The 16,651-nt window shown below is 52.4% G+C and overlaps 1 protein-coding gene across 2 annotated transcripts in view; it reads left to right on the top strand.

The window, feature by feature from the left end:
- The window catches only part of TRAPPC9 (trafficking protein particle complex subunit 9), a 544,285-nt gene that overhangs the window by 403,319 nt on the left and 124,315 nt on the right, over positions 1 to 16,651 (top strand). For both annotated transcript variants that reach the window (XM_077749979.1, XM_077749978.1), the window contains one exon: positions 6,419 to 6,572. In XM_077749979.1, the coding sequence (XP_077606105.1) occupies positions 6,419 to 6,572 (154 nt within the window). The remainder of the gene's footprint in view (positions 1 to 6,418; positions 6,573 to 16,651) is intronic.

Here is a 16,651-nt window from a genome sequence, read left to right as displayed (position 1 = left end):
GAGCACCCGCCATGTGTGCGCCCAGAGTTTGGGGGGAGCGGGGATGCCTGTCTGGACCCGTCCACTCACTGCCTGCCTCAGGCTCCAGGCTCTCCAGGCCTGGTTAGGAATTCCTCACCTCCGTTGGCTGTCTCTGTGCCTTGGGCAAGTTATTTTTGCAGTGCACATATTTAATCCCTCTCCGGGAGGCTGTGAACGTGGAGATGATGGCGGTGAAGCATGTTGATGGCCCCCGGGTGGCCGTGGTTGGCGCCATCGCTGGTGATGCTCTGATTGGGTTGCGCTAGGCTTGGTTGTTTAGAATCCAATGTATCTTTTCTCTTCAATTAAAAAGAATGGTTTTTCTTTGTTATAATTGATCTATGATGCCTAAGAAGAAAATTATCTTCTTTGGGTGTGATCCCAATGTTAATGTTCGTGCTGTTTTCTTGCCTGCTTAGCGCCCCTCCTCGGGATGCACGCCTCCTCAAGGTTGACCGCTTCCTTTCACTCAGATTGTACTTCATTACGAAACAGAGCAGGCCAGTAGAGCGAGCAGACGCCCATGTGACGCGGCACATAAATTTAGAATACCAGTCTTATAACTATCAATTATCTCCCAATGAAAGTTCAATTTAATTATATGTGGATAGTCCTTCTAAATCCAACTCCCTGATTTGTATTTAAATGTCATCATTATGACTTCCCTGGTGAGGTTATCAGCTGTTCAAAGACTGAATCATATGATATTTTAAAAACCACCGCTTTTATATAGGCTCTTCGAAAATCACAGCACCTTTTCCTAGTGCCAACTCTTGACTATTATTGTCACATTTGGCCATAAAATTAAGCATGAAAATTGGCATTCAGTAGTCGTATTAATTTTATTTAACTCTAGCTACTCAGAGATGGACAGAATGGAGTAGTGGTAGGGCCTATCTGGCAGGGAGGCCAGGGAGCCCACCCAGGATACTGCATGGAGACTCCCAGCCGCATTTGAAATGAGAGTGTCCGCAGTCCCATGAGCAGTCCCATAACCCCGAGATTACCTCCGAGCTCCACAGTGCTGTGGACTCCGCGTCCCTGACGTGGGATTAACCACCGTGACAGTAGGTGCTGTTTATACGACGCTGCCTGCATGCTGGGCACCGGACTGACCATTCTGTGTCTTCCATCTCACGTAAGCCACACAGAACCGCACAAGGTGGGGTTCAGCCCCAGGCTCAGCTGCAGTGCTCTGCACACCCCAGGGCACTTGTTTGGGTGACAGCCGTCTCTCAGGAGGAAATGTGTGGTGAGGCTTTGTGCAGTTGGCCAAGCCTTGTGGGGAGCCGGTGCTTGAGCGCTGTTTTAGAGGATCTGAAGTGGTCCTGTCCTGACAGGTGTGTGTGGGGCCTGAGCCTCCCCCCTACCTGGGGTTCAAGTCTGGTCCTTTCTTCTAATCCAGAGGGATCCTGACAAAGTGCCAAGTGTGTTTACACACAGGATCAGACTTCTTAATGACATGACCCGAGCCAGCAGGTGTTCCTCCCATTTCAGAAAACAAGGTTGGGTTTCAGGAAGTTACAGAGCTTGTGGAGGATGGACAACTGAGAAGCACTCACGTGGAGCTGGCCGCCGAGCCCCGGAGAGTGTTCCTTGGTTCGCAAATGGCCGGGCACTTCCCAACTCGGCCTGTTCGCCAGGGACCAGTCTCATCCTGGTGTCCCTTGCAGATGCCCTCCCGCTTCTGAGACTACACCGGACAGGGAGCCCAGAGACCAGATTCCCACCCCAGGTCAGCCCCTGGCCATAGATCAGTCACTCTTGCGCTCAGCGCCATGCCACCGCTTGATTAAAAAAAGAGACCGTGTTATTTGCAACAGTATAGATGGACCTAGAGGGCATGGTGCCAAATGAAATAAGCCAGACAGAGTGGGACAAACACCATATGATTTCACTTCCACGTGGAAACTAAACACACACAAATATAACCAAACAAGGAACAGAAAGAGATGCATAGACACAGAGAACAAACTAGTAGTTTCCAGAGGGGAGGCAGGTGGGTGACAGGCAAAATATAAGCCACAGGGATGAAACATAGAGCATAGGGAGCGTAGTCCATAGTACCGTAATGCTTACTGTCAGCAGCATTCAGGTGGTGCCTAACTTTTGAATCACTATGTTGTACACGCAGAACTAATATATACCAATCACACTTCAAAATGAAAACAAATATTTAAAAGTAGGTAGAAACAAACAACAAGAACAGCAGAGACATCCTGGTGAAAAGGTGTGTGAAGGATGATTTCCATGCTGGCATGAGCGCCTGGTGAAGACCGGCGGTGCTGCCGCTATGCAACGAGCTCTTGCAGCTGCCCCGACAGCAGGTGTGCTTGCCGTGGGTCCTTGCCCACCTGCTTTACTCTCCTTTTTATCTCTACTGAAGATAGTGTTTTCCAGTTTCGCTGTGATTTGCCAGAGGGTCAGCTGTGTTTTTGGATTATTTTTCAGACACTTTTTTGTGGGGCGGTGGATTGCACAAATACTCTCCGATCTGTGTTGCTTCACCACCGAGAAGAAGTTTCACAGGGGTGTGAGCTTAAGCCCGAGTGAGGAGGGCTCTGTGTGGGAAGTTGTCCTCGGCAGGGAGGTGGGGATGCCGTGGCCTGGGGAGTGCTCACTAACTGAGGAGATGGGTGTGCCTCTTCCTGTGCGTGACTCTGATCCTTACCTGGGCTGATGGAGGCCTGGGTGAGAACACGTGAACCCTCTCAGCCCTCCCTCCACGAGGTACTGCTGTCTGCGTCTCCGGTTAGGCGTGGAGTGGGCGTCCAGCTCTGCACCAGGGCTCTGTCCACCAGTGGCCTGCCCCCACTTCCCCAGTCGCCGTCATCCCCAGGAACACTGTTGTCCCCAGTCCGTGTGGCTTTCTGACAGAAGCAGCAGCCTCAAACCATGATGGCTGAAGCCAGTGAGAGGGCTGGACTGCGAGCAACGACCCCGCCCAGGGTGCCCAGCCACCCCCCCACGGCGCTGTCCCTGGTGCTGCACGTAATACAGCAGGTTCCCGTGGGGTGAGAGGTCACTCATCAAGACTGGGCTCTAGGAAAATGGGTTGTCGCCCGCTGCCCTCTCCTTCCTGGCGGTGATGTCTGGGGGCTGTGCTCTGAGACCACGTAGTGATGTCGAGGCTGTGATCCTAGTCGGTACTCAGTTTCTTGGTACCTCAGCATCAGCGTCTGTGGGAGAGGAGGGGTGCTGCCCCTGGGATGCTCACAGCTCTGTCACAGGTGGTGGGGGAGTGGCGGTTTATTCACATGGCAGCAGGCTTCGCGGTCATTAGGTCTGTGTCCCAGTCCAGCTCTGCGCACAGCATGAGCAAATGGTAATTTCCTTTTAGGTGCTCCGCCTGGGCAAGAGAGCGAGCCAAGTGGAGCGAAAAACAAAACAGTGGTACTGAGTCTGAGCTGAGGCCCTTGACGTGGGGCAGTAGCTTGTACTCACAGAGCCTCCTCACAGCTGTGAAAGAGCAAACCGCACCCATCCTTACGTTTGCTGTAATAAGAAAGATCAATGTGTGTGCAGGGTACTTAGCATAGGGCCTGGCACATAGTAGGTGTCCGTTACATTTCATTTTCTTTCCCCTTCCGCCTCGCGGGCACACATGGCTATGATTTCATCAAGGCTGGAGAGGGTCATGTAGTCTGATGCTTACTTCATCAGAGATTGTTCAGAAAAGCCCTTCAGGTGATTACACAAATGTAATCCTAATGACCGCAGCGTCCGTTTCTGGCCCTGGGGATCCAGCCTGCCAGGGACGCTTTCTCCTTCTGTGTTTAGCAGGAAGATCCTGGTATCCAGAACGTTTCCAAACCCCTTTTAAAGGTGAAAGTTATTAGTTCCTTTTGGGTTATCAGGTGATGAACTGGAATTGGCCTTTTTAGTGAAACTTAGGAATATTCTGACCTTTAGCTAAAAGAGAGCACTTGTTTGGTTTACAATCCCTTCGAGGTGGGGGACTAGGAAGAGCCTACACTGAGTGAGAAATTAGAGGCACCCCTGCTGGACATGTAGACCCCTCACAGGGGAAGAAATGTATGTACGAAAAATGGCTAATAAGGTTCTCAAAAAAGTGTTCAATTTCAGGAGCGATTCAGACCTGCAAATTAAAACATCAGTGAGGTAGCATTTCGCCTCTTCCTAGCAAAAATGGAAAATCGATCATGGCCAGTATTGGCAGGGGTGCAGGGAGAGGGGTACCAGCCTCGTCGCCTGGGGCGCGCATCACAGCAAACGCCTTTCCGAGAAGGAACTTGGCATCCGCCTGCCAGCCTTGACCTTTTCCACCCTCTCAATTCAGTCTCTGCTTCTAGATATGGACCTCAACACGCAGCGTAAATGCAGACAGGAAATTGAAGCACAAAGATGTTTAGGATGGTTTTCAGTAGTAAGTTTTTAAACATGGAAAATATCTGAAAATAGGGGAATTGTTCACTAAGCGACGATAGGGCTGTGTGATGAGATGTTCTACAGACTGATTTTTAATGATGTGAACGTGTTCATAGTATATTGAGAGAATAAAACAAGATATAAAGTTCACGTATATATGTGTGCACTTGTATAAAATGAAACAGATGATAACATACACTTATAACAGTTTGAACTGCATTAAAATACAAATACTTAGAAAAAAGATTCTAGAATTAAAGTGTTACAATTAAGGTTGAGTCTTTTTTACTTTATTGTGCTTTTTGCTGTTTTCCCAACTTTTTCCGGTAAGCCTGTCGACTTTTACAAGCAGAAAAGAGAGTCAGTGTGACTCTGAAATGTCGTTCTTGCTCCAGAATGCCGTGTTCTATGTACGCACACAAGTCTCTTGTTCTTGGGGGGTCACTGGGCTTCAGACATCTCCCGGCAAAGGCCGTACATTTGTTGACACCCCAGTAGTTCTCTGCAAGCTGTTATGGTTGTTGGGGTTGAAAATTGGGTGTGTACACCCTGAACTGGGAAGCGATTCGTCTCGTCTCCGGGTTTTCCCAGGGAATAGCTCCAGGGCCGATTCGAGCACGCTGCGTTTGGCCAGATAGTTTTGGCCACAACACAATCTGGGATGACACAGACACTCACTTTGATCCTTTGACCAAATGACTCTGTCAACTTTCAGTTGAGCCAGAACTGCGGGGCCCTCACATGAAGAAAACCTCTTCTTCCCCTTCTCCTTCCATCTATCCATGGAACACCCCTTTACTGAGCACCTCCTGTATGCTTGATTCTGTGCTAAGAGGCAGGGTTGCAAGCATCAGTGAGACACAGCCTCTGACAGCATGAAGGTCATGGTCGGGAGCCAAGGCAGGCTACAAGGAGCTAATTAGAGCATGTACACCCATGTGCTACCTGGCATCTACACGTCAGGTGCCATAGGGTCTGGGGGTATAGCACAAGGACACAGGTGCAGAGGTCAGGCAGCAGTGAGGGGAGGAGGTGAACGCTGGTCCAGGCTGTCAGGGAACGTGCTTAGTTCACATGTTCGTTTCCACAGGGAGTCATTGGCTGAGTTGCAGTGTGCCAGGCGTTATCCAGGCCTGCGAGACTGTGGAGCAAGACCACACAGACCTCTGTCCTCAGGGAGCTAAACTGCAGTACAGCTGATGGACAGTGAAGCCCACAAATACGTGTTTACGGCTTGTAGTAAATGCTATGGCAGAAGTGAATGCTGCCGTGGAGGGAGGCAAGGGGGAGATAGGAGGGTGCTGCTGTGGGGGTGGGGCGTGCCCAGAAGCTCAGACCTCGAGAGTGCGGGGCTCCACCTGCACATGGGTCAGGAGAAGCAGCACTAAGACTGAGGCAGAAAGAGCCTGCTGTCTTCTAGAAACTTCCAGAAGGTGGAGAAGGCTGGACACAGCCAGCAGGCAGGGAGGCTTTGTGGAGGATGTGTTAGTTGAGCAGAAACCTGAAGGGCAGGGTGTCACAAGACAGGGTCCTGGGTGCGGGGGCCAGAAGGAGACAGGCGGGGCGTAGCTGGCCAGGCATGGTGTGTGTGAGCAAGTCCTGTGGCTGAGGGTAAGGTGGGGGTGATGGGCAGGGCCCTGATGAGGAGACTTTGGGGGCTCCCGGGGTCGAATAATTGCTAGTCCTCTCTGATCTTCTACACGGGGTCCCGTCTGCCTTGTCCTGTTCTAGAAATTACATTTCCTTCGGGGGATGCAAGTCTGCTCTGAGGTTGGGAGCTCTGGCTGTGTCTTCAGCTCTAAACTGTGTGTTGGACCAGCTCTGAAGCCAGCACTACCCTGGGAGTCTATTATTTCATTTTCTTGGAACGAATCCGTTATGAATTACTAACGATAATGATTCATTATACCGTCTCACGCTGGCATGTGCTGATTCTCCAACAGCCAGCAGAAGACATTGCCCTGCTGATTAATTCTCTGCTATTTCCCGCCCCCCCCCCTTCTCTTAGAATGGCCATTCAAGTGGACAAGTTCAACTTCGAGAGTTTCCCAGAATCCCCTGGGGAGAAGGGACAGCCTGCAAATCCGAAGCAGCTAGAGGAGGAGAGGCAGGAAGCCCGCGGCCTGGAGATCGACAGCAAGCTGGACGTGCACTGGAGAATCATATCCTTTTCACGGTGGCCGCCTTGGCCTGGCACACCCCGCTCGGGGGCTCTGCCCACTGGGAAGGACCCAAGAGGGCTTCACTGTGGCGCCGTAGGCACACACATCTTAGCTGGGGCGTGTCAAGGAGACAGGACTCCACAAACGAGGTATCGATTCAGGATGAGGAAAGGCCATTCCCCTGGAATGTCTTGGATCATGTGTTTCTTGCCGGTGGGGATGTCTGTGTTAGTGACCCAGTCTCGTGCCCTGCTGTCATTGCTGGACCCCAGGAGTGCCATACACTGACCATTCCCCCCAGGACGCAGCTGTCCGGGAGACTGAAATTGGACTGCACGGCTAACCGAGGCAGGGGAATACTGAGGGGCTTCACAGGGACGGTGCTGCCCGAGGGTGCCTGGGGCAGCCCTGGCCCCGCTGTGAACGTGAGATGTGCCCGGCTCACAGCAGGTGCTCTGCCCCTGAGAGGATCCCAGGCACGTTGTGTGAGCATTCGACTGTCTCACAGAGCACCTGCTCTTGGTTGGGAATTGGTCGAGACACTTAGGCCAACATGGAAAGAGGGGCCTCGGTGCAGCTTCGTGGCCCCATGGGGTGTGGCTCGCCAGCTGGGGACCCCATGCACTTCAGGGGCACAGTGGGGTATCGTGCCACGTCTGTGAGGTTCAGGGGTAGAAGCTGTGTGGGCGTGGGGCCCTCGGGGAAGGCTCCCCAGAAGGGGGGCATTAGAGTGGCTTTTGTAGGGCGAGTAGACGTTTCTTCAAGGGATGAGGGTGGGGGGTGCCCAGCGGTCCCAGTGTGTAAGAGGAGGGATGGCTCATTCAGAGTGGCTCCCAGGGAACGGCAGTTCTGATGGGGATGACTCACACGTGTGCTGTATGGCCTCAGATCATTCTAGACTGAAAATTCCCTGGATTCTAGAAAGATCCTCAGTCTGCAGGTGGCAGTTTCCAGGAGTAGAGACATGTTGCTTTTTGCCCACTACAGTGGATCTGAGGCTGGTAGTCCCTGCCCCCAAGGAGCGGGGACAAAATAAGCCAGCATTTGGGAGCAAGACACTAAACCCAGTCCCTGGAGATTCAGAACCTCAGTGGCACACCACGGAGTTGAGGTGTTTGCCTTTGTACAGAAGGCGGTGGAAAGGAGGGATGAATGGGGTCCTCCCTGTCTCGGGCCCACCCAGAGCTCAGCTTGGGGTTGGAGCCCAGCCAGTGCCTACTGGCGACAAAGCCCAGAAGGAAGCAGCATTCACCTGCACACCCGGCCATCTCCTTTACCCCTCCTGTCTCTGACTCATGCGCTTGCACCCCTGGGGAGAGGTTGGCTGGGTCGCCTCTGAGTCCAGCCAGGACATGGTGAGGCTGGCTGCCCGGTGTGGGGTGGCCTGTCCTTAGGGAAGATTGAGAACCCTGCCCCCCACCCTGTTCTGCTGGGAGATAGCAGAGCTCTCTGTGGCCGTGATGCTGATGCTGGGGTGGGGGGCTTGGGGTGGAGGTACCGTAACCTCTAGATGCTCATGTCCCCCCGTGAGCCGGGACATGCCCTGCTCCTAGGCCTCCGGGCTTGAGTTTCACGCAGGTAGCTTTTCTCAGACCAGCAGGCCAGGCTGCGAACGAGTTCGCCTCTGCCCCGTGGAGGAAGGGGCAGTGTGTGTGGGGGGGGGGGCCGGCAGGAAGGCACCTGTCTCCTGAGTGTCTCACTCTGGGTGAAGATAGAAATAGGGAGCCTCGGAATCGGGGGGTATGTTGCACCCCTCACCCCTGCTGGTAGGGTTACGGCAGCACCTGCTGGTGACGCGCCTGCCCCTTCCTAGGTGCTGCCCAGGGCTGGCCCGGTCGTCGTCCATGGTCTCAGGTCCCAGTCTGCGGGATGACAACCTGTCCAGTTCACGCGGAGGAAGGGGGAGAGCAGGCGCTTAGCAGGAGCCGTTAGTCGTCCTGCAAGCCAGCAGCCCTGGCAGGATGTGGTGCCTTCTAGACGGATGCTGCTGGCCATCAAAATGCTTACGTTCTTTGTAAACACTGACCCAAAACATGCTGAAAATGTCTTTGGGTTTCTCTGCTTTTAGCTCTGCCTCCTTTAAGAGGTGACATCCCCATTTTCTGTATTTGCTTAATCATGCAACAGATATTTATTGAATATGTACCATGTGCCAGGCACATCTGTCTCCTAGATGTACTGATGGGAAGTTTTTGAGAGACCGTCCCTGCAGGTGGATTCCATTAAAGAGAATGAACAGTAGGACATCTCTCTCTCTCTCTCTCCCTCTCTCTCTCTCTCTCTCTTTCCCTCTCTCTTTCATCTGGTAATGACATCTGGCATGGGATGAATAGCAGACTTCTGCTATTGTAAACCTGGATTCAAGCAGATGGAAAGACCAGAGATTGAATTGGCTAATAATTTTATGATGCATTTTAGTAATATTTTCTCAATATTTAGACTTTATACCAAAATTCGAGCCTAATTTGACACTCATCTAGAGTAATGAAAGTGGCCCACATGTAGCACGTAAGGCGAGCTAGGCACATTTCCGTGGCGACTGTGGACCCGTGAGTCTCTGGGCCCGTCAGCGTCACATCTGTAACACCAGAGCAGCCGACGGGAACTCCGGCCCCCCCGCTGACCTGTGTGACGAGCTGTGTGTATTGTCGTGCTCCTGTGCTGGGGTCCTGGACGTGCCCCCAGGCTAAGGGGACGAGCAGACACAGAGATGGGCTCTTACAGTGAAGCCTGGAAGGGCTGAGACGGGAGCCTTTCTGTGTGAGCGCCGGCACATTCCGGAGCCCGAGAGCAGCGGGGACCTATGTCGTTCCCTGTGACCAGTAACGCAGCAGGCAGAGCAGAGAGGTGGCAGGGTGCAGGAGCCTCCTGTGCCTGGAGCTGGGCCCTCTGCTCTCCCTCCCTCCCCCTCCCTGCCATGCTCTGAGATCTGTCAGGAAGTTCTTTCTCCCGCATTACTTGTTCCTTGGCGCCAACCTTAGTCGGGTAATTTTCTTTATTCACTTTTCTTATTTTAGAGAGAGTGCATATGAACTGGGGAGGGGGACGGGGCAGAGAGGGAGGGGCACACTCAGCACAGAGCCCAACGTGGCGCTCAGTCTTAGGACACTGGGATCATGACCAGAGCCGAAACCGAGAGTTACTCAGTGGACTGAGCCACCCAGGCGCCCCAGCCTGGTGATTTTTTTAAGGGACTTTCCCTCTTTCTCAAGAGGAACTCGCTTACGTGTGATGTGTGCACCGTTTCCCAGGGGTGGGGTGGTCGGTCTGCACAGGCAGCCTCTGTCCTGGACAGCTGGGCTCATGTGGCAGATGGCGGTACTTTTTGGATGGAATATAATGTCCCCTTACTTTCAGCTCCTTTGCACAGTCTCATTTCCACCTTCTTACCTGCCAGCTACCGCTATCGGACGGTCTTTACTGAACGCGGGAAACCTTGATGTGGCCCAGATTGTTGGTAGCAGATAATAGCATTCCACACATAATCCAAAAGGTGCCTGTGTTTGGCTTTGGGCCAGGACCAAGGATACCACACTGTTGGGACCGGAGCCCAGGGTCAGAGGCCCAGCTCTGCCGTTTCCAGTGGGAGGCTGTGGCCCGAGGGGCCCCTGTGCTCGTCTGTTCAGCCACGGTGAGAACACCTGCTCTAGTTAGCTGTGAGGGTTAGTTCTAATCATCCTGTTACCCTTTTGATCACCTCCCAGGTGTCAACCAAGGTATTTGCTATTTTTTTTAACCCCAAACCTGCAAAAACAGATAAGTACTCTGTTTTTAAAAATAAGTGCATTTTGGAAGTAACTGACCTGAGGGTGACACGGCTGGCCAGACAGTCAGGATCCCAAAACCGGTGTGACTTCCTTGCTGTCTGTGTAAGGCCCCACTTGACCAGGTGTAATCCTAGTTCCTGCCCCTGGAGGGTGTCGGCCCCGTGGGACCCCTTTCCTGCTCCAGAGGAGGCATATCCTGCGCAGAAGACCGTGGGCCGGGCCTCGCCCAGGCCCTCACTTCCGCCTGTGATGGGACCTGCCACAAAGGGTCTGGGACTATAGTTCTGAGTTCCTCGGAGTAGCTGGTTCTGGGGTGCTTGTAGTTTGGCCGTGTCTGTTTTCACTTTCCTTTTGTGGTTCAGGAGAGGAGAGTCCATCAGTGTCTGACGGAGTCTTCCTCATTCTTTGTGGTTGACCTCACGCTTCTGGTCTCCCGAGGAGCCTGGTCCATCACTGACCTCTCCCATCCCGCCTGGCTGGAGCTTGCCCCTTCCGCTGGACTCCGTGCCTAGGTCTCGTTTGCCACTGTCCTTGCAAAGTACAGGGAGGTTTATTTTCCCGCAAGGTCATGTCTCCTGTGCCCGGCTGTGCTGTCTGAGCCCACGCCACACATGGCCCATTCCTTTAGCAGCTGTTGGCTGATGGCCTGCTTTGTGCTGGGCTTGTGCGGAGCACCAGGGACCTCCGTGATGAGCAAGATCAGGTGTGGGCCCTCCCGCGACAGAGCTGTGTGTCTTCCCCAGCACATAGGGGTTAAAACCATTGGCGGATGATTATGCTGCAGACCACACGGTTACCAGCCTCGCTGTGCTGTGCCCGCTGCTGTAGCACGTGTGACAGGAGTTTCCATGCACAGGTGCGTCCTCTTTGAAGCCTGGCTCCTCTTCCAGGGGGCCACCGTGCACAGACTATCTGTGGTGGAGACAGATGAAGGACGAGCCAGAGTCCTCTCACCTTCTCCTTTTCCTGGTTTCATTGCAAATGTCCCTCCAAGGAGCATTTCAGGGGTCGGTGAGATACTTGCTGACATATCTGAACCCAACCCCCATGTAGCTTTCATGACAAGAGCCGGGTGCACCATTCAGCTGGTCCCCACAAAGGCCAGTGACCCGGACCATCTGGGCAGCGTCTCCGCCAGGTGGTCTGACAAACATGCATCTCCTCTGTGCTGTCTGGAGACCATTTGTCACCATCTGGCTGCTTTGAGGGCCAGGTAGAGGCTGGAGGAGCCCAACTGCAGCCCGGGTTTCAGATGCCTGAGGACTGACGTCCCCGCGCGGGAGATGCACTATCTTCACAGCCTGCAGAGGTCACGTAAGCCTCAGTAACTGGAATGCGACAGGACACGGAGCAGCACAGCTGTTCTGAGCGAGGGGTCGTGGGTGTGTCCAGGAGCCCCAGCCTGCGCGTTGCTAGGCAGTGTCTGCATCTGGCCGTGCAAATACCAGTCGCCCTGTGCAAACCCAAGAATCTCCATGGGCTGTGACATATGTGACTGGTTTTTGCTGGAGTTTGGCAAGCAGAAGCCTACAAGACTAGAGGCACAATGTCCTCGGTCTTGACCAGGACCGCCGGCCTAGAACACACTACGCCTGGCTTCTCAGCTTTCCAGACTGCAGTCTTCCCATGAAGGGGAATTTGCCTTCAGCTGACTCCTCCTCCATTTTAAGACCGAGGCAGAGGGGGAGTCGTGTGCACAGTAGATTGCCAAAGGTCACCCTTTATGCTCCCCACCTGGCTTGTGGTTTATTCTCCCAAGATGCTGCTTCTTGGGGCTGTGTCTTCCCATCCCCTGAAAAAAACAAATCAAATGTCTTAAAACAAGATCTCTTAAAACCCAGGACCCTATGCTTTCCTAATAGTCCTCTGAGGAGACGCTGTTTAATCTAGATGAATTTAATACAAATAGCTCCTGTCATCAGCACAGCTGGCTTCTTGATCACCTGAAGTCGAATACCGGGTTGTGGTTTGTGTCTGCCGTTAGGGAGGTTAGCTTCTCCAGCTGTTGGTAATCACTTGGCTCCCAGGTCTTTGATCTCACAGAGGAGCGGCCTTGCCAGCCAGGGAGAGGCAGTCCGCGTGACCACTGCTGCCGCGCGGTGGCCCTGGCTCCTCAGCCTCTGGTGTGCAGAGGGAGAAGGCGAGGAAATGCGGGTTTGATTGCTGCCTTTCCCAGTCCAGACATGGTAGCCAGTTGCTTTGAAAGGAATCAAGGTTTGGCACCCAGCGTAGATTTCAGATTTGGCTCGTGAGCGTGAGGAAGGGCTTCCCCAGATGCAAAGCACTCGTTTTAGGTCTGTATGTGTTGTGCGTGCCGTGGTATGTGTGTGGTGTGGGTGGGGCGTATGGTGTGTGCCTGTCGTAGACGATGCATGTGTGTGAACATCACCCAAATCGATATGCACAATGTGTACGTGTGCACTTAACAGCCACTCCTTCCTCCGTACTTTGGGTGTAACAGTCACTGAGAGCGAGCATATCTATGTAAGAGTCACGAAATGACCACACACGCCCAAATAACACCTGCCAGGGACCAGGCACTGTTCTCAGTAATTTATTTGGATTGACTCACTTTTCACAAAAACCGTAGGAAGTAGTTTTATCCACGTTCTACAGGTGAGGAGACTGAGGCCCAGTTAGGTTCACTGACTTGTTTCAAGTCACCGGGCACTGAGTGGCAGAGCTGGGATTTGTACCCAGTTATCTGGCTTCAGAGTCTGTGCCGTTGGGTCCGTGCTGGGGACAGCAGAAGAGCATCTGGTCACTGCCATGGCCTTCGTATTATCCCTGTTTTTCCAGAGGAATCTGAATAAGGCTGCAGTGTGCCTTGGGAACCCCGCTGACTGGTACCACACAGCCCCCTGGAGGGTTCTCCCTATTTCACCTGCTTGCCCCGCAGCCCCACAAGACATGAAGAGAGGAACCACTGCAGGTTGCCCCTGGGCAGCTCGCCATGCTGCATGGCATTTTCTGTCCAGTTTGGGCCTCTGACACCAGGGAGCTGAGCCGAGCTGCAGGCACCCCTCCTGAGATGAGAACAGCTCACATCAGCATTCTCAAAGTTCACGAGGCAGATTGGAAAACACAGTCATGGGAAAGAGGCTTGGTAATCACTTAAAGCAGCCTTTCCATTAGTGTAATTTCTATTTATGACAATCTGCTAATTTATTTGAGCTGAAGTGGGGCTGGTCTAAGTCCTTGCACCTGTAGTTCTTCCAGATCTGGCATGTGGGGTGCAGATGCCATCTTCCTGGGGGGATACCCGAGGTCCAGCCCTGCCCCCTCTGAGAGCACCCTCTCTGGGACACTCACCTAGAAGCCAGTATGGAAGTGACTGCCAGTTGCTCTCGTGTGATGGGTTTCCAGCTTTTGCTTGGAAGGCTGTGGGTCACAACTGAGAGTTCCGATCCTGGACCTGCTTTCTCCTATGAGATGTGTGGCAGTTAGAACTCGGGCCTGTGGGCTCAGAGGAGAGCCTGGTGACCCATTGGGTTCCAGGGTCCCCCAGGGAAGAGTTGGTTGAACAATCACTTTTTCCTAAAACAGAAGACCAGTTCATGGTAAACCTGAGTCACATCAATGAAGACAAGATCTCAAAAAACTGCTCAGTGTTTTCAAATTGCAGTACATTCCCAAGTATTTCACTAATGGTCTAGCAGAAAATGAGAGGGAAGGTATTTTATTAACTTCCTGCATTTTCCTTGCATCTGGCTGTTTTTCAAAGATTTGGAAGCAAACATTCATGGTTCCCAAGACACGTAGAATATTAACTGAGTGTGCATGGAGAATGTTGTAAATAAAAAGGCTGTGCCCAAATATTAAGTTTAATTAATAATAATGCATGACTAATAATAATATATAATCCTTGCACAGCAGACTGAGCTCCTTAAAAGTAGGAGGACTCTCATCTTGGTTGGCCTTCCATCCGCAGCAGCTAGCACAGCACACGGAGTGTGCATTAACAAGTACTGGGTGTGAATTGTGGTGCACATGCTGCAGTTGTAGAGGCACACGGGGACAAATGCATGTGACTCGTGCAGGATAGACACACTCTGGGGTTCAGCCACCACAGCCAGGGGAGAAGGAAGGGGTGGCTTCTAGGCTGGGGATGGGTCAGAGAGGACATCTCAGATGCAGTGAAGTTTAAACTCCAGAGACGGGGGTGTGGTCACTAAAAAGACTGAGGAGGGTTCCAGGCAGGGGGAGCACAGAAGTCAAGGCAGGAGGCAGCAGCATCTGCTGTAAGAAGTACTGATGGTTCCACGTGGCTGGTGCACATTCTCGGGTACAAGATGTGCAAGGGGGGAGGTCAGGGAAAAAACCGTGGGGAACTTGCATAAGCTTCTAGGGAGTCAGGTTTTATCCCCCAAGCAACAAGTAGAGCCACAGCAGGATTTTGAGCAAGGGAGCATGTCATCAGACTCCCTTTTGGAAGATGGCTCTGGTGGAGCAAAGAGATGCCCCCCTCCTCACCCCACTGCTCTCCGGGCATGGTGTCTCTAGGACATGTTTTTGTATTGTGCGATTGTGCTGCCTTCTTTTGGGACTTTGGTGCAAGAGCCTGGAGAGATGTACAGGACAGTGCAGGTCTGCCTCTGCTGCTCGTGCTCTCGATGAGGCTCTTACATGGTGTTGCATTGACATGGAGGATCACTGCCACGATTGGGGTTCCTCTCAGGCTACAGGTACCTGACATCCATTTCTGCTCTAAAATGTTAGGTGGAGGGGTGCATGGACAGCTCAGTCGGATAAGCATCCAAATCCCGATTTCAGCCCAGGCCATGACCCCATGCTTCATGGGATTGAGCCCCACACTTGGCTCTGCACTGACAGTGTGGAGCCTGCTTGGGTTTCTCTCTCTATCTCTCCCTCTGCCCCTTGCCTGGTCACACACTTGCACGTAGCTCTCGCACACACTCTAGGTAGGTAGGTAGGTAGGAAGGTAGGAAGGAAGGAAGGAAGGGAGATAGGTAGGTAGGTAGGTAGGTAGATAGATAGATAGATAAATAGATAAAATGCTACAGTGGAAAACCAGAGTATTGGTGGTGCTCTGAGCCTTGAGTCTAGAAAAGGAGTATAGAATGATGTCTCTCTGAGCATGGGGGTCACTCATATTTGATTGTGTATCTTCTATAAGCATAGGTCCCCTCTCTGCTGGACAGCTCTTGCATGTGGTGAGCATGAGTCTCAGATATGTTCTCACCACGGTGCCCTTCAGGGTAGAGTCCATATGTCATCATGGACTGTACACTCAGAGGCCCAGGTGCACAGTAGGTGCTCAGTAAATGGTCACTCACCCAAGCTTGTGCAGGTAGTGATGTGATGATAAACTGGCCCAGTAGAGATGATAACTTAAAGCTACTAGTACAATTCCTTCTGTGTCATTCCTGGACAAATTTACTCACTTGACTTTTACTGCCTCTCAGCTCCATCCGTAGATCTGAATTAGGGACTTAGAGGTATGAAACCTGGTCTTTGCACCCAAGGTGCTCACCCTGGCTTAACTGGGGAATCAGTTATAGCAATAGAGGTCTGGAGTCTGGGGTAAACAGTGCTGCTGTAGGAATTAGGAGGGAGCCCAGAGCTTAGGGATGGCCTGCCAGGTTTGTGTTGGTGCTCATCATTGGCCAGCTTGGGGCTGTTCTTGCCGTGTAGGAAGCATCTTCTCTCCTCCCTCCCCACCCCCCACTCTAAACTCCCCAGGAGGGGTCCTCACTTACACATGCCATATAGTGCTGGAACTAGACACCACACTATCTCATCTGTAGGATGTACCCACATACTTTGGGCTCAAGCCAATACTGCTGAACACATCTGGGTGCCTACTACCCTCAGGTCCTATCCCAGAACTTCATGGATAACCTCACAGGAGGAAGAGTGAGCCATTTAGGGTCCAAGAGACTCTTGACCTCAGTAAGGTGCCTTCTGGGGCCCTGTGGCACCTTGAGTCTGTTGCTTTAAAGATGTCTTGCAGGGGAGATCTTGACCCAGTACATCTGCTACACTGTGGACTTAAGACACATCTCCCTGGACACATGTGGCATGTGTGGAGAATGTCTGGCAGGGAATGAGCAATGCACTTGGAATCAACTGAATGTGAACCTTGTGCTCACCCTTCTTGGCTGTGTGGCTCTGGAGAAGTTTCTTACTATCCTCGAGGAGGTTTCATCAATTTGACACTGTTGTAAGGACTGTATGAGATGACTTGTAGGTAACTAACACATAATACGTGCCCAGGAAAAAGAGGCAGGTATTTATTAAGCACCTACTGTGTGCCAGGCACAGTGCTGGTGACCAGGGACACCACCTACT

Source organism: Crocuta crocuta, unplaced genomic scaffold (genome assembly GCF_008692635.1).
Source record: "Crocuta crocuta isolate KB4526 unplaced genomic scaffold, BGI_CrCroc_1.0 scaffold119, whole genome shotgun sequence".
Lineage (NCBI taxonomy): Eukaryota > Metazoa > Chordata > Mammalia > Carnivora > Hyaenidae > Crocuta > Crocuta crocuta.
Note: the sequence above shows the minus strand (reverse complement) of the source record. Positions and strands in the feature narration are given on the sequence as shown.